General features: G+C 47.3%; 1 protein-coding gene across 1 annotated transcript; it reads left to right on the forward strand.

The window, feature by feature from the left end:
* Positions 1-1,215: 1,215 nt before the first annotated feature.
* Positions 1,216-22,579, forward strand: ACTR5 (actin related protein 5; the record flags this gene model as incomplete). Its single annotated transcript, XM_082671576.1, has 9 exons — positions 1,216-1,614; positions 2,812-3,041; positions 4,969-5,138; positions 8,566-8,783; positions 9,677-9,859; positions 15,474-15,590; positions 16,313-16,452; positions 17,526-17,658; positions 20,087-22,579. 9 exons carry the CDS (start codon positions 1,216-1,218, stop codon positions 20,342-20,344), a joined length of 1,848 nt encoding a protein of 615 aa, XP_082527702.1. The 3' UTR covers positions 20,345-22,579.

Genomic DNA, 22,579 nt, shown 5'->3' on the forward strand with positions numbered 1-22,579 from the left:
TTATTTTCACTCTGTTCTGCTCCTCCCCACTTTCTCAGTTTAATGATGGATTCCTTCAGATGTCTGAGAAAACGGCTTGTGTTGAAAGGTAACACCTTTAATCTGATTTTGCCACTAACTGGCTCCCTATTTGGCCTAGAAGTGCTCCTAGAGGTTCTTGAGAACGTTTTGGGGTCTCATCTCTTGCTAAGGATGTTTATTTACAACCACCTTTTATAATTAACTTGCTTTTATCTCTCAAATTGTTCCAGAGCTGGGAGGGTAGAGTCAAGGCAGCTGCTCTAATTCTTGCAATCCCCTTGACAGGTGGAAAGGGGGAAACAGGGCAGGGGAGAGCGTGCCCTGTCCTTTTAGAGCTAAAACTAAGGGGGTGGGGGGGTCCCGGTCACATTACCTCCACTCCCACCCTCATTGGCCAGAACTGAGTCACATGATCACAACAAGCCAAATGACCATGCAGGGGAATTACACCACTAAAAGGAAGAAAGAGAATATGCACATAGTAGGTAACAATTAGCAGTCCTTTTCTCAGCGTTTGAGGTCTGTGAGAGGGTACAGTCTGTAGGTCTTAATAAATCTATTTTAAAACTTTATATTGTATTATAAAATATAACACACGTGCAGAAAAGTGCACAAATCGTAAAGAGGACGGTTTGATGAATTTTCACAAAGTGAACACGCCTGAGTAGCGAGCTCCTCGGTCAAGAAACTGAGCGGTCGGTACCCCCGAGTTTGTTTCCTTGACAGCAAGGCTAACGGCGACGTAATCATGTGGGGGCAGAGCCAAGGGCGGTTGAAGATGATACCCAGCAAATAGGGCGTGGCTAAGCGGAATAGGGAGCCCCGCGGAGCTCATTTCTGGAGGCCAGGAAGGGGCTGGGCCCTTGGCGTTACGCGCTCGGGGCGGGGCTTCCTGGCCCAGAGTCCCGGCTACAGCGAAGGGGCGTGGTCAGGTCGGATGTTGGGGACGAGGTTAAGCCACAGCCAGAGAGGGCGGGGCCTAGCGATCCCGAAGGCGGCCTGGGCCACCAGGGGTGAGTTAGGTGAAAAGGCCGGCCGGGCTTAGAGAGGAGAGGAGGCTTGGAGAACCCGCTGTGATGCGCGGGGGGGGGGGGAGTCTCGCGCGATCTGGGCGGGCGCTGCGTCGGGGGCGGGGCTTCGCGCCATTTGGGCGGACGCTGCGGCGAGGGGCGGGGCCAGTGCGCGCGCTCCAAGATGGCGGCGGCCAGTGCAGCCGGGCCGCCTTCGAATGTGTTCCCATTCCGCGATGCCCGCGCCGCGCCGGATCAGGTACTGGAGGCCGGTCCGGTGGCGCACGGGCCACTGCCGGTGCCTCTGGTGCTGGACAACGGGTCGTTCCAGGCTCGCGCAGGCTGGGCGTGCCCCGGGCCGGACCCGGGCCCCGAGCCCCGGCTGCAGTTCCGCGCCGTGTGCGCCCGCGGGCGGGGCGGGGCTCGGGGCGGGGCGGGCCCGCAGGTAGGCAACGCGCTGGGCAGCCTGGAGCCGCTGCGCTGGATGCTGCGATCGCCCTTCGACCGCAACGTGCCGGTGAACCTGGAGCTGCAGGAGCTGCTGCTTGACTACAGCTTCCAGCATCTGGGTGTCTCCTCACAGGTGAAGGGCGTGGTGGGGTTAGGCTTGAGGGGAGGGGTGAGGTCGTGTCCCCGCTCACAACGCTCTCCGAGGGATAATAGTCACTCCAGTAGTTCTGAATGTCGTTTAGTCATTGATTTAGTCAGTCGGTCAAATATTAGGCGCCTAACGTGTGTTAAGTCCTGTGCTAGGCGCTTGGGGTATGGCAGTGAGCAAAAACAACGCCCTTTTCTCTTGGAGCACATATTCGGGCTCGTTTGTTAATACATTAATTTATTATCAGATATGTATTGAGCATCTACTCCGTGTCAGGCACTTTTCTAGGTGTTTGAAATAACGTCCGTGAACGTGACACGAAATCTCCTGTGCTTATGGAGCGGGTGTGGAAAGTCGCTCTAGTATGAAAAAACAAACAATAAACGATAGAATTAAGTAGTATATTCTGTGGCATGATAGAAGGACAGGAGAGGGTTACATGTTTTCAATAAGATGGTTAGGGGGAGGACTTGGGAAGAAGGTGTTGTCTGAGCAAGGACTGAAGGAGATGATTGAGGGAGCGATCCTTGTGAATATCTGAGGGAATAGTATTCCGGAGAGAGGGCACAGCCAGTAAAAAGGCCCTGAGGCAGGAGTGTGCCCTAATCCTAACTGAGGGCAGCCAGAGTGAGGGGAAGGGTAGTCAGTGGAAGAGGAAGTCGGAGAGGTAGTGAGGGGACAAGTCACACACCTTATAGGCTTTTACGCTGAGTGAAATGGGGAGCCGTTGCAGGGTGTTGAACAAAAAAGGGACGTGACTTATGTTCCAAAAGGATCACCATAGCTGCTGTATGGAGAATGGACTGGCCGGGGTCATAGGGTAGAAACAGGGAGACCAGTTAGAAGGCTGTTGCTGTTAGGAGGTGAGGGATGATGGTGACTTAGATGAGGAAGGAGTTGAGGATGTGGTAAGAAGCAGTTGGATTCTGGAGATATTTTGAAGATAGAGCCAGATGATTGGCTGACAGTTTGGCTGGGGCTTGACTTAAGTTGACCCTACTTTCATATTTTCCAAAGCAACTTCCAGGAGAGATGGGTGTTTCACAGTTGCTTCTGATCCAGTGTTTTGATTGGAGACCAAAAGCCAGTTGAGCCCTTGCAATAAGGATTTCTGTTTCTTTTTAGGCATTAAAAGGAGTATTCTCTTAGCACCTACTAATTTACTCTTTTCGTTCCAAGTAGGGCTGTGTCGATCATCCCATAGTTTTGACAGAAGCCGTGTGCAACCCACTGTATTCACGACAGATGATGTCCGAGCTTCTCTTTGAGTGCTATGGGATTCCTACGGTTGCCTATGGAATAGACAGCCTCTTCAGCTTCTACCACAATAAGCCAAAGAACTTGATTTCCAGCGGGCTCATCATTTCATCTGGATACCAGTGTACACATATTTTACCCATCTTAGAAGGGAGGTGAGTTGCACTTATGGCATTTGGGCACTGTTTTGAGAAGCATTCAGGAAACGTTTATTGGGCACCTGATTTAAAGGTGGGGTGGAAAGAGCAAGGACAGGACCATGAACTGGCCTCTGGGCTTAGTTCTGACCTCCCTCACTGTGTGAGTATAGATGTCACTTCATCGTCCATCCTTTGTGACCTCCTGGATCGAGTTGGGGTAGATGGTCCCTGAGGTCCAAATCCATAATTCTAGAACTTTATGGTTCTGACTTAATGGTGAGATGGCTGACACCATACCTGTAAGTAGTAGGTACTCAATAAAAATGTTCTGAGTAAATGATTTAAATAGATTTAATTTCGACTGTTGTGTTCTGGAGTCACTTTTTAATAAGAGATTTTTTATTTTTTAATTTAAAGCTATTTAATGACAATTATTTAGACCTTTCTTTTTAACTACTGTACCTGGTACATAATAGGTACTTAATAGATGTTTTCAAGTTCTATAAAAGGTGCGGGTAGTTTCTGTCATGTTTAAAATCTTCTCGTTTTATAGCTGGGTTTTCATTGTCTGTTAAAGAGACTAGGCCGGGGAGGGAGGGATAAATTGAGAATTTGGGATTAAAAGATGCACACTACTATATATAAAACAGATAAACAACAAGGATTTACTATATACACATAGGATTCAATATCTTGTAATAATCTATAATGGAAAAGAAACTGAAAAAGAATGTATATATAACTGAATCACTTTGCTGTATACCTGAAACACTGTAAATTAACTATACTTCAATAAAAAATTAAAAAAAGAGAGAGAGAGAGACTAGGCCAGCCTCATGCTCTCCTGAGAAGGTTTCTCTTTGCATAGAGATAGAGGGTGTGTAAGTAGTGAGAGAAGACCTGGCTTCGGGATTGAAAGCCTGGGTTTGCAGCTCTGCTGAGGTTGAGGTACTTAACTTCTTCACTTAGTTTCCTAACATATAAACTTGGGAAAAACTGATTTCTCGGGGTTACCTTGAGAATGAAACGAGATAATGTAGGTGATGGCACTTTGTAAAACAGTCTGAATATTTAAGTGAAAATAAATGCTGTTGAATTTATTTACTCCCTGTAGTGGGAATTTCTCTTGAAGTTCTTACAAAAATTTATGAAGAAAAAAGTAGTTCTTAGACATTACCAAACACTCCTGCTGTAGAGTTTTCTATCTTATGTAACCAGAATATGCAGAAATTAAAAATAATATTGTTATGTTATGTTATATTGAGAGTAAGTGATTTTACCCAAAGGCTAAGAAATGATCAGATTGGGGCATATCATGTTCTATGCTGGCATCTGCTGGTGAGGTGTGATATAGCAGTGACATTTTAGTACACAGCAAGTTCCTAGAGCTCTGCTCCTCTAACTTTCTCATATTGAGAAAATAAAGGTACTCTGGTTCTCCTCCCCTTCACTTCATGTCAGAGGGACCTGGTTCTCTTAGGAGATTACAGTAAGCCAATGTGTATGTGATTACTTAATGTGTTTGCATGAGTAGAAGTGGAGTGTCTAGGGGAGGGGTACTCAAACTCTGGCCTACACTAGAGGGACTTGGGAAGCTTGTCAAAATGCATATTCCTGGGGAAAATGCATATTTCTAGGCCCTTCCCGGAGCAGATGAGTCCTTCCGAGATGCTTGCCAGGAAGTTATCTTCCGAGATGCTTGCCAAAAATTAGATGTTCATGTGTCTGTTTGGATGTGCTCTAGGAATGCCTGCATTGGGTAAGAGGTTGCACTAAGGCAACTTTAAAGTTCCTTCCAACTGTTAGGTTTTATTTCCCCCAGCTGGTCAGTTGCTTCCTTATTAGTCTACATCAAACTATCCTCCGCACTAGTGCACGTGCTCTATATTCTCTCCTCCACATTGCCAAAAATTTCAGTGCTGTTTCCATCCCTTGGTTGTAGGTTGGATGCTAAAAACTGCAAACGCATCAACCTGGGAGGAAGCCAAGCAGCTGGCTACCTCCAGCGTCTCCTGCAGCTGAAGTATCCTGGGCACCTGGCAGCCATCACTCTCAGCCGCATGGAGGAGATCCTGCACGAGCACAGCTACATCGCTGAGGATTATGTGGAAGGTACAAAGAGGATGTTTGCTTGCAGCTTTCGAATGTTGTCTACCTTTGGGGTGTTCCTTAAATTGTTCCCAGGGTGACTCTTTCGCTCACTTTTTTCCTCTTAGTACTTTTTAGCATTCCCTTCCCTTTTTGGTATTTGTTTTCCTAACAGACTTTTTCAATTAATTGATAACTTGCATATGTAGGTTCTTTTTCAACATTGTTTTGGCTACTCTGGTTCCTTTGCCTTTCCATATAAATATTAGGATCAGTTTGTCCATGTCTACAAAAATGTTCTGTTGGGATTATGATTGAAAGAACATTAAATCTGTAGATCAGTTTGTATATAAAACAACAACATTCTAAATGTAGATTCAGATATAATGTTAAATCCAGATTGGGGAGAATTGACATTTTTTTTTACTACGTTGAGGCTTCTAATCCATGAACATAGTATGTCTTTCCATTTATCTAGGTCTTTATTGATTTCTTTCATCAGCATTTTATAATTTTCAGTGTATACACTTGTACATGTTTTATTAGATTTATGCCTAATTATTTCTTTCCTTGTTTTTTTCATTTCAGTTGCTCATTGCTATTGTATAGAAATGCAATTAATTTTTGCATGTTTACCTTGTATCCTGTGACCTTGTGAAATTTACTAGTTCTAGTTTTTTGTAGATTCCTTGGGAATTTCTAGGTAGATGTGTCATCTGGGAATAGGGACATTTTTATTTCTACCTTTCCAATCTGTTTGCCTTTGTTTCTTTAGGAGTGGTAAGAGTGGACATTTTTGCCTTGTTCCTAATTGCTGATCTTGTGGTGGGGAAAGCCTTTAGTCTTTCCATATTAATTATATGATGTTACCTCTAGTTTTTTTTTTTTAACCTCTAGTTTTTTTACAGATATTCTTTATCAAATTGAGGAAGTTCCTTTCTGTGCCTAGTTTTGCTGATCATTTTTATCATGAATGGATTTTGAATTTTGTGAAATGCTTTTTCTGCATCTGATATGATCCTATGGTGTTTGTGGTTTGGACTGTTCATATAGGAGAGTATCATGGTTGCTTTTCAAATATTGAACTAGCCTTGATTTGGGGGGGTAAACCCAACTTATTCGTGTATATTATTTTTTAATATATTGCTGGATTCAATTTGGTAAATTTTATGAGGTTTTTGTGTATATTCATGAGGAATATTAATCTATACTTTTCTTGTACTGTCTTTGTCTTGTTTTGGTATCATGGCAATGCTGGTCTTATTAAATGAGCTAGAAAGTGTTCTTGTCTGCTTTCTGGAAAAGACTGTGTAAATAATTGATATTATTTTTTTCTTTAAATGTTTGATAGAATTCTCAAGTAGAACCATTTGAGCCTGGGGATTTCTTTTTCTGAATGAATTCATTTTCTTTAATAGAAGTAGGACTATATCGGTGATTGCATTGGTGTCTTCTTTTTTGCTTTAGGTTTATTTTGCTCTTTTTTTCTAGTTTCTTAAGGTAGAAGCTTAGATTATTAAGATAACTTCTTTTTAATATAGGCATTTAAAGCTTGAATTTCCCTCTCAGCAGTGCTTTATCTGCATTTCACAGATTTTGGTATGTTATGTTTTCTTTTTTACTGAGTTCACATATTTTCCAATTTCGCTAAGCCTTTTTTATTTGGAACCATTGATTATTTAGAAATATATTATTTTATATCCAAGTGTTTGGAGACTTCCTTGTTATCTTTCTGTGGTTGATTTCTAGTTTAATTTCATTATGGTCAAAGAACTTATGTTGTCTGGTATCAGTTAAACTTGTGAAGATTTGTTTAAGGACCCAGGCATGAGCTGCTTTGGCGAATATTCCACATACACTTGCAAAGAATGTGTATCCTGCTGTTGTTGGGTGGAGTATTCTGTGATGCCATTTAGGTTCTATTGGTTGATGATGTTGTTCAGTTCTTCTATTCTCCTCTTCATTTTCCATCAAGCCATGTTGATTATTAAGAGTGTTGAAATCTCCAGGGATAATTGTGAATTTTCCCATTTCTCCTCTCAGTTCTGTCAGTTTTTGCTTTCAAGTGCCTGGAGCTCTTTTGTTAGGTAAACGTTTAGGATTCTTACTTCTTCTTGGCAATTGATCTTTGACCATTATATAGTGTCCCTTTTTATCCCTTGCAATTTTCTTTGCTTTGAAGTCTGCTTGGACATTAACATAGCCACTCCAACTTTCTTTTGATTGGTGTGTCTTTCCAACCTTTTAATCTACCTGTATCATTATATTCAAAATAAGTTTTCTTAATAATTGGGTCCTTTTTTTTAAAAAAAAAGATCCCTCTGTCAGTCTCTATCTTTTAATCGATATGTTAAGACCATTTCCAATTAATTTAATTCTTCTTATGTTTGGGTTTAGGTCCACCATTTGATTTTTTGTTTTCTGTTATTCCTTCTCTTTGTTGTCCTTATTGCTCTCTCTTGCCTTTTTTGGGTTATTTGAACATTTGAAAAATTTTTTTGGTATTCCATTTTAATTTGTCTACTGTGTTTTTCATTGTATATTTCTCATGTAGGTTTTTTTAGCTGTTGCTCTAGAGATGACAGTAAACAGGCTTTTCACAGTCTTCTTAGAATCTCTGTTTTACCAGTTCAAGTGGAACATGGAGGTGTCAGCATGCCAGAGGCCCCCTTTTTTTTTTAACTTATTTATTTTATTTATTTTTGGCTGCGTTGGGTCTTTGTTGCTGCTTGCAGGCTTTCTCTAGTTGCTGCGAGCGGGGGCTACTCTTCATTGTGGTGCACGGGCTTCTCATTGCAATGGCTTCTCCTGTTGCGGAGCATGGGCTCTAGGTGCGCGGGCTTCAGTAGTTGTGGTGCGCAAGCTCAGTAGTTGTGGCTCGCGGGCTCCAGAGCACAGGCTCAGTAGTTGTGGCACACGGGCTCAGTTGTTCTGCAGCATGTGGGATCTTCCTGGACCAGGGCTTGAACCCATGTCCCCTGCATTGGCAGGTGGATTCTTAACCACTGTGACACCAGGGAAGTCCCCAGAGGCCCCTTTATCCTTCCTCCTTTAGTTGGACTTGTCTTCTGTGTCGCATCTACATACATTGGAAAGCCATCAGACGTCATGGTTTTTACTTCCAATTGTCAATGTATTTTAAGGAGCTCAAAAGGAGGTTAATCTACTATGTTTAATCAGATTTTCATCACTTCTGTTGCTTTCCCTTCATTTCTGGTGCTCTAGATGGTATCCTTTCTGTCTGAACAACTTTATTTAGCAATTCGCTCAGAGCAGGTGTGTTGGCATCGTGTCCAGGTCTTATAGCTCATTTCACCGATTGGGTGGCTTCAGAGATGGGATGGAGTGTGCTTCCTCCATCTTACCCGCACCTGGAACCCTGGTGCCGACTTTCTAATCTCAGTGCTATTAGTGTTTCCGTTTCCTAACTTCCAAAATCATTCTGTTGAAGAATTGCAGAAATGGCGGTGCCCTGATTACTATGAGAACAATGTCCACAAGATGCAGCTCCCGTTTTCCAGCAAGCTCCTGGGCAGCACCCTGACCTCCGAGGAGAAGCAGGAGAGGCGGCAGCAGCAGCTGCGGCGGCTGCAGGAGCTCAACGCGCGGCGGCGGGAGGAGAAGCTCCAGCTGGATCAGGAGCGGCTGGACCGGCTGCTCTACGTGCAGGTGACAGCGTACCCCCTAGGGCGGGACCTCAGCCTTGCTCCATAAAACACATCACGCATCTTTTTTTTTTTTTGCGGTTCGCGGGCCTCTCACTGTTGTGGCCTCTCCCGTTGCGGAGCACAGGCTCCGGACGCGCAGGCTCAGCGGCCACGGCTCACGGGCCCAGCCGCTCCGCGGCATGTGGGATCTTCCCGGACCGGGGCACGAACCCGTGTCCCCTGCATCGGCAGGCGGACTCTCAACCACTGCGCCACCAGGGAAGCCCCATCATCATGCATCTTTTTGACCTGGGGTCAAGAAGGGGTCTGAGGGGGGGTCATCCATGTAGAGATCGTGCGTGTAGAGGACAGTGTAGCAGCAGGACCTGAGAGCTGTGGACCTGGCCTCATTGATTTATTTTATCCTTGTGGTCCCCTTTGTTTGATTTTTAACTTTTGGTTTAAGTGTAGCACACGTGATGCAAAGCACACAAGTCTTAAGTGTCCAGCTCAATGAATTTTCACCATTGAAACATGTGATGTATCCAGGTCAAGAAATAGAGCATTACCAGCAGCCCAGAAGCCTCCCTCAGCCTCCTCTTAGTAACTTTCCCATCTCTTCTCACCCAGAAGCTAACATTTCTGACGTCTGTCCCCATAGATGAGTTTTGCCTGCTCCGGTGGTGCTGAGATGGTGATGCGTGGGAGCCCAGAGATAGCTGGGGAGGAGGGCTTCATTGCGAAGCTTTGGTGATGGGGGAGGGGGTGGTTCCATGGGGGGGCAGGCTCAGGGAGCTCGGGGAGCCCTCTGCCGCCATCGTTCTCTGTCCAGTTTCTAAGTTCCGTCTCTCCTTCCTGTGCGTGATTGCCCCGATGCACATCTTTGAGGATGGATTGTGACTGCTCGGCTTGCAGGAGCTCCTAGAGGATGGCCAGATGGATCAGTTTCACAAGGCCCTGATAGAGCTGAACATGGACTCCCCGGAAGAGCTGCAGTCCTACATACAGAAGCTCAGTGCCGCAGTGGAGCAGGCGAAGCAGAAGATCCTTCAAGCAGAAGTCAGCCTCGAGGTGGACGTGGTGGACAGCAAGCCAGAGGTACTTCGGGCCTCGGGAGGGAGGTCCCGCGGGGTGGGGTAGAGCAGGGGTCCCCAACCCCGGGGCCGCAGAGCAGGAGGTGAGCAGTGGGCGAGAGGGTGAAGCTCCATCTGCCGCTCCCCGTAGCTCGTGTTACCACTGGAACCATCCCCCCACCGTCCGTGGAAAAATTGTCTTCCATGAAACCGGTCCCTGGTGCCAGAAAGGTTGGGGACCACTGGTGTAGAGAGAACAGCCCTTTCTGAGGGCGGGAGGAGTGTCTGGAGAAGGCTGACATCAAAGGGGTTGTGACCAGACTCGGGGGAAAGAGAGCAGAGTGGTGTGTGATATCTACGGGTCGGGGCAGGGATGGCACTGACCTTGTACCAACTGAAGTTCTGAGCCAAGGGGTTTCAGCCGGTAGAGCTCTGTCCCCCGGGAAGGGGATGTGTGCGAGTAGAGTAGGAAGAACATACACACGCCTATCGTGTGGCCCATCTTGAACCTGAACCTGCCCCTCTGATGGTTCCTGGGCAGTTAGTCATATGCCCCCTTAACTTTCTTCTGATCTTCTATTAAATATATCATGGTTGCTCTTTCATTCACCTCCTTTCCATCGCCATGCTCCCTAAGGACAGGGATCATGCTTCATGTATAGTTTAGGAATTTCTTACAGCCGCTAATAGCCATGCTTGATAAGGTATTTGTGGGTTGATTTAAGATCAGCCTTTTGTTAGTTACTAAACACTAACTCTTTGATCTTCTCTCTCCTTTTTGTTTCCCTGCCAGTGGGCTGTTAGTGTTGATGTGGCCAAAAGGGCAGGTGGCGGGGCTGAGATAGGATCCTGGGTAATTCATACCGTAGCACTGGGCCCTGCATGGTGAAGGGGCTGCCTGCAGGTCACACCTCGGCCCCAAGTCACTGGTTGGCTCTCCTGTCTCTAGAACTGGACGAAAGTGTTAATAAGTGGACACACTGTTGCTGAATCTGTCATCTCTAGAGTGCTAAAACAAAGGAACTTGTTCATTGCCGTATGACACTTGTGGGGCAAGATTAGCCAGTCCAACTGTTGATTTTTGTTTTTAAATCAACTTTACCTATACGTTTAGAAAGAAACAGTCTTGTGGAAAACTCCAGTTTGCTGCTGGGTGTAGTATGGTGCTTACCAGGGACCTCAGGGCCGTCCTTGGCTCGGCAGGCAGCCTACTTTGCAGTGACTGTGTCTCAGCTGGAGGCTGACTCTCGGTTCCTGCTCTCAGCCTCACCTTCCCCACCTCTCCGACAGGCTGTAGACCACGTGAGGACAGTGACTGGCCATGAGCATGCGTGACTGCTGAAGCAGATCCTGAGTCAGGCTGCCTCGGCACAGCGTACTGGATCACTGAGATCCAGGGTAGAAGTGCCTCGACCACCATCTTATTCTCGCACAGCGTCCCAGATCAGCTTCCAGAGAACTAATGTGCCTTTTCTAGTTTGCTCCTTTTCAGGTCTGTGTTTCAGATTTGAGCTGTTGTTTCCTAGGATCCAGATCCACATTGCTTTTGTTGTTTATTCATCTGTACTCAGTTTTATCATGCTTATCAGCATGTCCACAAGATGTCAGCATCTTTATATCAGAGATGGACCACTAAGCCACATGCACGTGGGGGAGTTCAGATTTAAAAAGAAAAAAACAAGCAACTCTGAAGATGTGATTCCCAAACAGTCGGGGAACCCGTTTTTCCTTTTCTTTTTTCATTTTTCTCCATTTGTTACATGCCCTGATTCAATCACTCTTTATTCATTCAGCAGATACTTATTAAGTCCCTACTTTGTTCTGTGCTCTAAGGGAACATATTCAAATTTCTCTGGGCTTGGGGTGATTTTGAAATGCTGTACTTTAAAAGGTTTCCCTACGTACAACAAATTTGATGAATCGATCTGTCCCCAAAGCTTTAATGGTCAGGGTGATTGTTAGAGATTAGATCGATTACAGTAACATTCATGGAATAAATTTGGCCATGACATTGGCCAGCCAGTTCTACCTTTCAAAAAGTATTTGTTATATTTTCCAACAATATAATTCTTTTAGAATGGAGAGAACAGATTTATGTGGACCACAGTTCATATTGAAATGCAATCTAAGCAGTAATGGCTGCACTGGATTAATATAGATACATTTTTTAACTTCCAGTGTTTTCTAAAATCCATTTTTTCGGGACTTCGCTGGCGGTCCAGTGGTTAAGACGCCATGCTTCCAATGCAAGGGGCATTGGTTCGATCCCTGGTCGGGGAACTAAGATCCCACATGATGCACGGTGTGGCCAAAAACATAAATAAATAAAATCCATTTTTTCCTACAGACCAATCCATGCCAGCCCTCGGTATTCTGCAGGTATTCGACGAGGATGTTGTAAAGGAGTAGGCTTCCTTTTGAATACTTTTAATATACTTTTAAAATTTTAAATACTTTTAATATACTTTAAAATACCTCCTAATGAAGTATTTAAACTAAAAGATGCTGATTTTGCATCGCTACGAGCGCAGCGTAAGGGGATGGGGAGGTGGGAGCACAGCTTTCGAGCACCCTTGTTTGTTGGAAAAGACAATGGGCCTAATACAGAAAGTGCTCTGGCCTGACGATCCCAGATCAGAGCTGCCCTTTGCTTGTTTTTATGCTGCTCCAGGCTGTTCCAGGGAACCATGCTGCATCCTCTCTGAGGGACTTTGGCAAACTTGCTCTGTTCAGTTCCAAGAGAACAGTCATATTTACGTTCACGCATGCCACCCAGTACACGTGGAGACCCTGGCAAACCCTAGGGGGAGAGAAACCAGCCATGCTAGAGAAATATGTTCTGTCTTAGATGCGTATTGTCGGCATTGAAATTACCAGCTTTGTTCCTCTCTGTGAATCATATGAATTGGGATAAGGAAAATATCTTTTTATCATTTTTAGTGAAGCTAGAAATCATCTTATTTTTAAGGTGAGATGCTTTTGAATATAGCTAGATATGAAGGTGGATAATAATAGTTTTGTCACAGCTGAAGAAGCCTTTTGAAGCCCAGACATTCTGCAATCCTCTTTATTCTAGAGAAATTTGAGGGTTGCCAGGGACTAGGGGTACAGAGGTGACTAAGACGCAATTCCTGTCCTCCTTGGTACCTCAAAAAATAGGGCTACAGAACCATACTCAGGCTGTAATAAAACTTATCAAGTGTGGTGGTAGATGTGTGTGGGAATACAGAAGGAGTTTTGAGAAAGGATTGAGGTGTTTGAGCTGGGCCCTGAAAGATTATTTGATTTCAGCAGATAGCAAATGAGGAAGGAAGGACATTTTAGATGGAAAGAAGCACACGTGCGGGGAGCAGGGCACATCGGGCACAGACAGCGTGGGAGATGAAGCTGGAAGGGAGACCATGGCCACCTATTAAGGTCTTTATCCATCGCCCGGATACTATCCTTCAGACAGAGCCTTTGAAGTGTGCTGAGCAAGGCAATAATCTGATGAGATTTTATTTTAGGAAAATAACTGGCGGCAGTTGGGATGATGGCTTTAGGGAGAGGCAAGGCTGGAGGTGGGAAGACAGGATTAAAATGTGTGTAGTCATCCAGAAGAGAGCTGATTTTTGTCAGTGGCCTGGAGTTTGTCAGTGGCTGTTGGGGTGGAAGGTGGAGGAGGACACACTTCCAAGGTCGGAGCCAAAGATCCTGGTGTCGTTCAGGAGTGGCAGTTGCTGATGATAACAGAACATGTGCCAGACCCTGTGCTGGGCGCTTGTGCAAGTATCATCTTGATTAATTTTCACAATTCCCTAAGTACTGTCTTCATTCCCATTTTATGAATAAGGAGACTGACATTGAGGCGAGGAAAGAAACGTGCCCAAGGTTGCACAGCTAGGAGCAGCGCAGCTGAGAGACCCGAGCAGTCCGGGTCTAGATTGTCTCCGGTCACTGAGGCTGGGTTGAAAGGCAGCAGGGGGAGGTGGCGCTGGGGACTGAGCTTAGGGCGACGATGAGCTGGCTTCTGAGCCCATCTCTGGAGTCTCTGTGGGACACCAGGCAGGACTGTCCAGGACCCAGCTGTGGAAGGACCTAGACTCACACAGGGAGTGGGGAAAGAAGAATGCCTGGGGAAGGCCACTGCTGAGGGGGTGGGTGGAATCGAAGGGAAGAGTGTTATGAGGGGTTTAAGACACCTGCTGACCGGTGACAGAGGGATGGCCTGGTAGCGGTCTGGGGCTCTCTCTGCTCCTGCCTCACCAGAAGCCCGTTTCACGTATCTGCTGCTACATAAAAAACACTCCACACTTAGCAGTGTGAGACAACAACCATGTTAATGTGCTCATGAATGTGATGGGTCAGGAGTTCAGACAGAGTGCAGCAGGGGACTCTGGGACCTCAGCTGGGAGGACTTGGACAATTGGGAACTGAACTCTCTGGAGGGTTTTTTCACTTCCCTGGCATCTGGACTGGGATGACTCAGAGGCTGGACTCCACAGACCTGAGCACCCACACGCGGCTCTCCGTGTGCTTGGGGCTTCTCAGCGCGGCCACTGACTTCCAGGAGGGAGCTCCTGGGAGGGAGGAGCCGGAGAGCATATGTCAAGGGGCTTTGCCTTATTTAAGAGTGACTTTGCGTTTTACCTTTGCAGCTGATATGAGTAGATTCTAGGGAAGTGTAGTTAAGTACTCTGAATTGTGTCGGTAATTTACATTCGTCATAGATTCTGAGAGTGAGGAGGGCTCTCCTCTCAGGCAACCTTGGCGGTTGGTGTTGAATCTGCTCGAACCCTCCCAGGACGCCGTCTCATCAGATAGTCCTCTCTACAATAGCTGTCACTGTTAGAGCCTCCTTCCAGGGAATGCAACAGAGTTCCTTCCTGAAACGTCTCCCCTTTGAGTCCGGAAGGTACAACTCATCTGCCTTTCATGTGGGAGGATGACAGATGCCCGAGGACATCATCCAGAATTATCCCCCCACCCTCCCAATTTCATTTGTTCAGGTCAAAATTAAAGGTGTCCTAAACCCTCAATTAGGAACCGTGCTGGCATGTCTAGGCCCCGCCCAGGGTCATTGTCATGGAAGAGGAAAGCCTGTTCTGCAGGCCTCCACATATGGGAGGCATTGGGCCACCTTGGAGCCTTTAGTCACATCCCCAGCCCAGTGGACCTGCCCTCAAGGGAACTGATTGCTAAGCCTGTTAGTGTTGGCACATATGTTTATTAATTATTGAGAGATTGACTTTATTTTGCCCATAGTCTAAGCTGCTTTGTAGGACACCAGCTCTCACACCCTCTCCCCCAGAGCTCTGTGCGTGGTGGTGTGACAGGTGCAGGCAGACAGTCCTCCCCGGGGCGCCAGGCTGGAGCTGCCCCTCAGAAGCCTTCAGAGAAGGTGGGAGTTGATGAGGCTTGTCTCAGTGGGAAGGGGAGGGGATAAGAGCGAAGCTCATCCCTGGCTTTTTAGTCTTTTAATCTTGTGTTCACGTGTGTTCCTTTTTTTAACAGTTCAGAAACTTTTTCATAGTTTTTATGTGTGGATGTACTTTTAGGACGTTAGGCAAGATCCCAGTTCTTTTTGGTGACAGTGAACTCATAGAACTAAGGCTCGCTGAATTACAGGTTCTGTCCACTTGTGTTTCTTCTCTTCTCAGACCCCTGACCTGGGGCAGCTCGAACCATCTCTGGAAGACGTGGAAAACATCAACGATTTCGAGCCCTTGTTTTCGGAGGAAACGCCCGAAGTGGAGAAGCCGGTGACCACGGTCCAGGTTGGCCTCCCGTAGCCTCCACCTTGCTTATGCTTTGAAGCTTAACATAAATGACCAGTCAGGTTTAGTCTGCTTCTTTAGGAATACTTTTCCCTAAAATACCAGTTGTATTTTCTAGAAGGGAGAGTCCCAGTACCGAAAGCTTCCGGTCAGGGTTTTTTCCCCGCTGTGGTGATTGTTTGGGGTTCCAGCACTAAGCTCCGTGAATCTGTGAGAAACAGTCTCCTCGGTGGAAGCATTTGGGCAACTAACTGGGGACTTTAGACCCGAAGACCAGCTTCTAATGATTTTATTTACATTTAAGCCAGTGTCATAATGCTTCATCCTCATTTGGGTCTGTGTTTCTGTCATTACAATGGCAGCCAGGTAGACTGGCGTGAGGCTGAGACACACCTGGGAGAAGGCCTTCTCGGCTCTGTGGGCACTGGGGACCCAGCCAGGCACTTGGTCTTCCAGTACCAGCCTTTCTCAGCTGCTCTTCACCAAGTCTCTTTCCCTGCATCTCAGGGACCATTTCATGAAGCAGTTGTGTAGCGGTTTATAATCCAGAGGTTGAAGAAGGTAGAAAATGGAATTATCAAATCAAGAGAGTTGGGGAGAGGTTATTCTGGCACAAAAGACAGAAGCTATGTTGGAATAAGAAATGCAGTTAGAAGAAACTGGCAACTGGGATGTTTGTTCTCATGGCCTAAAAATATCTTCTAAACCTTGGGTTTTTAAAGCCCGTGTTTAACTTGGCAGCATATCATCAGCTGTTTGTTGGGACAGAAAGAATTCGAGCTCCAGAAATTATCTTCCAGCCGTCTCTCATCGGGGAGGAGCAGGCTGGCATAGCTGAGACCCTCCAGTACATTCTGGACAGGTGAGGCTGAAACTTCTTTCTTTTACGTCTATTTTCCTGAACCATTTCCTTGAATTTTGAATTGAACAGTGGATTTGTTGGCCGGGCATCTCCTCTTCATTGACTTGCTGCACTCAGATGGTATTCTTTCTCTCTCACCAAGCGTGGCACAGAGTTAGGGCTCTCTAATTCATTTCTGAACGTGTAAATGCTTAACGTGTAAATGCTTGATTTGAGGAGCTTTAAGAGTTTCTTTCAAAAATTTGGGCAACATGATATATGTGCATTGGCTTTCCTATAAATCTTCACAGTATTGCAGACTAGTGATTCTAAATCACCCTAAAAACGTGCAGAACTTAGTTTTTTCCCTACCTTGCATTTTATTTATTTAAGAGTTTGCATTTCTACAAGAACATGCCTCCCCCGCACCCGTTTATACAGGTATCTTCCTGCAGTGTGAGTTTTCCTAATACAAGTTGGACAAGTGGGGAACACGATTTTGTGGTACTCTGGTTGCTATTGGTTAAAACAGGGTGGAAACTTACACCTAGCAAGGAAGAAAAGCCATTGCAGCTACTTAGAGTGGCTTTGAGTTTTGTCTAGCAGTAGGTGGGAAAGTGAGCAAACATAAATAAGATAAAACTAGTAGTAAAAAAAAAAAAAGCACAAGTGGAGAGATGGGTCCTCAAAAGGAGAGGCAGAACTTCTGGGGGTGATAGAAATGTTCTGTATCTTGGTTGTGGTGATGGTTACTGTGTAATGGTTACTGCTGTTGATGGGTATATAAATTTGTCAGACTTCATCCAAATGTATTTAAAGTAATCCTCAATAAAGTCAGTTTTTTAGAAAAACATGTATTAGAAGGGCATAATATTTTAATCATGCTAAGGAAATGGATTGACCATTCAAATTAAGGTTTTGGCTAGCTATTTGGAATTCTGTAAAGACACAAATGAAAAATGGAAGGCTTTTTTTTTTTAACTTTTTGCGGAGACATTATCTGTTCTGTACTGAGAGCTTGCATTTCCACATCCATATTCTCTTCCAATATTCAAGTTGGAGGGACTAGAGCAGAGGAATCGTTTTGTCCCCAGGTACCCAAAGGATGTTCAGGAGTTGCTGGTTCAGAACGTTTTCCTCACTGGCGGGAACATGATGTATCCTGGGATGAAGGTCAGAATCGAGAAGGAGCTGTTGGAGATGAGACCCTTTCAGTCTTCCTTTCAGGTACCAATTGTCCGTGTAACCAGCTGTTTTGAAAATAGCCTTAATTATTTGTTTTCTGGTTACAAAAGTAGTAAAGTGTAAATGAGAAAAATTACTTGATAATTCCATCATCCAGAGATAGCCACTATTAACACGTTTGTGGCTTTCCTTCTGGTCTTCAATCTATGTTTAATTTTCTTTTTTTTTTTTTTACTTTTATTTATGTATTTATTTATTTAATTTTGGCTGTGTTGGGTTCGTTGCTGTTTGTGGGCTTTCTCTAGTTGTGGTGAGCGGGGGCTGCTCTTCGTTGCGGTGAGTGGGCTTCTCACTGCAGTGGATTCTCTTGTTGCGGAGCATGGGCTCTAGGCGCATGGCTTCAGTAGTTGTGGCGATGGGCTTAGTTGCTCCGCGGCATGTGGGATCTTCCCGGACCAGGGATCGAAACCGTGTCCCCTGCATTGGCAGGCAGATTTTTAACCACTGAGCCACCAGGGAAGCCCTATGTTTAATTTTTAAAGCAGAATGGAAATCGTATTTTACGTATTTCTTTGTTTTAATTGACAAAGGAAGGCCTGCATATAGTAAAAGTTCAGAGAGTACAAAAGAGTGTACATTGAGAATAAGGCATTCTCTAGGAGACTGGCTGGGGAGATTTTTCTTTCTTTCACGTATTTTCTGCACATTTGAGTGTATACTGCTTTGTAACCTGAATTTCTTAACCTGTCCTGAGCATTTTGTCCCGTGTCATTATTCTTCTAAAATACTTTAAAAAATGACTGTATGGTGTGGTTGCCCCACAATTTATCTACCAAATTCCCAATCACCAAGAAACATGGTCTGAGCTCCTGTTGCAGACCAGGCACCTTGGGATGCTGAGATGTCCTAGACACCAGATGCCCTGGCCCCAAGGAGCTTGCTGTCCGAGGGGGCAGCAGTCAGATGAATAGGCCGGGATAACCCACAGCATGAGGGGCATACAGACGTAGGCACCTAGGGAAGGCTTCTTGGAGGTGAGTCTTCTGAAGATGAGGAGGTGTTTGCCAGGTAGATAGAGTGGAGGGCTGTGGGGTGGAGAGAGCACTCCGGACAGGGCCTAGCGGGAGCAAAGGCTCGGGGGCCGTGAACTTGTTGAGTGGTGAGCAGCTGGGTGTGGCTGGGGCTCATGGCTGTGAAGAGGGGTGGGGGAGGGGAGTGTGCAGGGCACACGTGGTACAGAGCTTCCGTGTCCTGCTGGGGGCTTGGCTGTGGCCCCCTGTGCCGCACGATGTGTTGTGTGTTCAGGGTGTGGTCTCTGGGCTTCGGTCCTGACTCCGGCCCCGCCGTCACTGAATTTTGCCAGGCCTCAGTTTTCTCCGCAGTACGGAGGAGATCGTCCTGGTGCCTGTTACCAGCATTCAGCGCGCCTTGCCTGTCAGGTGCTCAGCACAGAGCCTGCGTGTGATAAACAGACATCAGCTGCTGTGCTGAGGGTCCCAAAGAACACTCCAGGTTCCATGATTCGCTAGAAGGACCCACAGGATTCAACATGTAGTCCTCATGGTTTATCACAGTGAGCACTTCTCCGGTGCAAGGAGTAGAGTGAGCGCCTTACACTCGTTCTGTCACCGACACTTTCTAAGCCAGAGCGGTCGGGGCTTTTGTGACCCTGATTTTGTTGATGGTCCCTTCTCGCAAGTCTCACCCTCATCCTCCTCCATCTGTGCTGATTCTACCTGCCCTTTACTTCAGAAAGTTCCAAAACCACCATTCCATCCTGGGACTTCTAGGGGTGGGACAGGGAAGAGGGAGGTGGGAGGTCAGACAGGCGACTCCAGAGGAGGGGAGGCCCGACCTGAGCTGGAACGCGGTCCGCCCAGTGCTCCGCTCAGCCTCGTTGAGGGGCACTCATAGGGCTGCTGACCCCGGCCTTGCTCCCCTAATAAGCAGTGGAAACCGAGCGCTGGCAGCATCATGGAGAGCCCAGGTCAGCCTCTCTGCTCTCATTTCCCCTGAGGCTCCTTTGCCCCCATGGCCAGAGCCACCTCGCATCAGCCTCTGCTTCCCTCTGCTGGCAGAGAGGGGATCAGGTCCAGGAAGGCCTTCCCTCCAGGTCTCTCCACCTGACGGCTTGTGGTCTACAGCATGGGGCAGGAGGCAGGGCAGCTGGTCCCTCTCCCCCCCAGAGCGGCAGGTCTGACGTTGGTAGAGTAGCTGCTAACCACGTACCCGCTGAGGTCGTGTCTGGTGGGCTCTGCATGTTTGCGCGATTTCTTGAAGAGTCTGGAGCATTTCACTCAGCTCTCCTTGGAGGGTGCAGAGGTAGTCCTGCCCCGTCTTGGAATTAAAGGGGGCCCTCCTGCGTGTGTATTTCTGGGGATAAAATGTAGGGGCTGTAGCTGGCCTTGCTGAACATTCAGTCCTCAGACCCTCATGGGAGACGCCCGTCCAGTGACTGCTCATGTTTCAGGTTCAGCTGGCCTCGAACCCTGTGCTGGACGCCTGGTATGGTGCTCGCGACTGGACCTTGGACCACCTGGACAACGAGGACGTCTGGATCACCAGGAAGGAATATGAAGAGAAGGGAGGAGGCTACCTCAAGGAGCACTGTGCTTCCAACGTGTACGTCCCCATCCGCCTGCCCAAGCAGGCTTCGCGCTCCACCGAAGCCCAGGCATCCGGCAAGGGCTCGGGGGCCAGCGGAGGCGGGGCCGGCGAGCAGGCATAGCAGATGGGCCCCTCCAGGGACCTTGGGCCACATCGGCCAGTGTGACAGGACAGTGACTGCCAGCTGTGTCTAGCCCGAGTCTGCTGGGAACATTTGGCTACAAGATGGATTTCTCCTGGGGAGAACAGTTTAGCGCCACTGGGAGTGACCCTCTGCACCTGTGTTCTTTTGGGGGCGTTGGCGGTGAAGGGACTTTAGGTGGCCTGCTGCCTTTGCTGAGCCACGGATGAGCCATAGCCTTCACTTCCCGCAGCAGTGAATGAAGACAGGGTGGGGGACGGAGGTGTACAGTCTGCACAGGCTTCCTTCTTACCACATTTTAAAGCCTTTCTTGTTTTTAAAAAAAAATCCTTTAAATTTTATATTGTCAGTGTAGATAGTCTTCTAAATTTATTCCAAAATTGTGTGAATGCCCAGCAGATGGAGTTCTTTCACATACAGGTAAAAAGGTAACATTTGTATCCTAAGAACAATCAACCACGAACTCTTAGGGGCTAGAAATATTTCCCTCCTTCTTCTATTTCTGCTTAGAAATAAGGAAAAGGGGACCCAAAGAGGGGAACCGGATAGTACGAAGTCACTCTGTTAGGGCCTGCCCGGTGCTCACTTCTGAATGGACAGGTGTGGGGCTAGTGGCCTGACTCTTGTTTGTACTTTCTTTGCTGGAAACTTTTCCACGATGTGAGGCCTTCCTACAGTTTTTAAAACTTCTCTTCCTGTGAGTGTGTTGGCTGCTTAACTTTTCAGGTCTTTCCGAAGAGAGAAACAGACTGGAAAAGGTGAACCGTGGAGCCTTTTCAGTTTAGCCACAACCTCACATTCCCTGGACCTTTGCAGCCTCGTCGTAAACAGACAGATAACCCCTCTCTTATACAGAGATTGCTTGGTGAGAATTTTAACTCTCAAACATACCCAGTGCTTGAGCCCAGAAGGCTCCAGAGCTGCTAGCGTCCTTGTCACAGAAGCCGTACGTTTAAATCCCAGGGGATGTCTGGCCCAGCCCTCTGAGCAGGCCACTTCAGAACCAGTCTGCTGCTGCAGTTCACCGAGGACGGTCACCTGCATCTCCAGCTCTTGGGGCTTCGAAACCGAAGACCGGGAAGGGCCAGTGGTGGCGGGAGATCCAGGCTGACTCAGGGCCCCCCACGGCCCTGCTGGGGAGCCCCAGGCCGTCCACGGCTGGGCCTGAGGCCCGGTGAGATGGGGAGAGCAAACGGGAGCTGCTGAGAAAGGACAGATGCGAAGAAGGCAGGCCCGCCTCCTGGGAGAGGTTTCCATATCAGGTTTCTGGGGAGAGGAGTTGTGCTGACTGCCGTAGGCCTGGGGAGACAGGGGTCTTTCTCCCATAGTCAACATTTTAAACAGCCTGAACAGCAGTGATGAGGTGGAAGGATTGCCCTGGAAGTCTAGCCTTGGTGAGGAAGGACCCTGGGTGGGCAGGTAAGCTGGGCTACAGCGTAGTCCAACAATAAGTGTGAAGCCGGGCCTAGTCGGGGTGCCCGTAGCCTGGCACTGAGGAGGTTTGGGGCTGCGGTGAGGCTGGACCTTGAGCTCTCCAGCTTTATCTCTAAGCCCTCACACTGAGCTTGCCGTGACCTCTGTGACACCTCCCAGCCCTTCGTCACGCAGACCACCAGCAGCACTCATCACTGTACCGAGAGCTTTTCTCTGCCCCCAGATGGTCTCCTGTAGACTGTAAAGCGTTCCCCAAGAGCAGGAGGAGGGTTTCATTCAGCTTGGAGTATCCACAGCCCAGTGCTGGGCCTGCAGGGTGCTGTGGGCTCACAGGATTTTGAATGAATGACCAACTGGTTGTGTAAATAAATGAATGACTAAATCTGTGAACAAAGACAATTTGAGACTAGCTCGTCCGCTCTGTTGAGAGGAACAAATCAGGGGTCCACACCGAGGGCTTCCCCTTAGCTGGGGAGCCTCACTCATTGAGACATCTCAAGTCTTCCCTGTGACCCTGCCAGGACTGTTTGTGGAGAGAAGGTGGGTGTGACTGTAGCTGAATGATCTGAGGGCAGCCGTGAAGGAATAGATTCCCATAGCCCAGCCTCGGGCTTCTGTCGGGGTTGTGGGAGCGGGGGATAGCCCAGGGGAGGGAGAGTCTGGCATGGGGGGTCAGCCCGGCTCTGGGTTTGAGTCAGAGCATCCCTGAAGGTTGGGTGGCCACCTAGGGTGATCAGGGGCCTCTCTCCCCAGCTAAGATGTGGTAAGGGTGTCCCTCCT

The sequence above is a fragment of the Grampus griseus genome, assembly GCF_964374135.1.
Source record: "Grampus griseus genome assembly, chromosome: 14".
Classification (NCBI taxonomy): domain Eukaryota; kingdom Metazoa; phylum Chordata; class Mammalia; order Artiodactyla; family Delphinidae; genus Grampus; species Grampus griseus.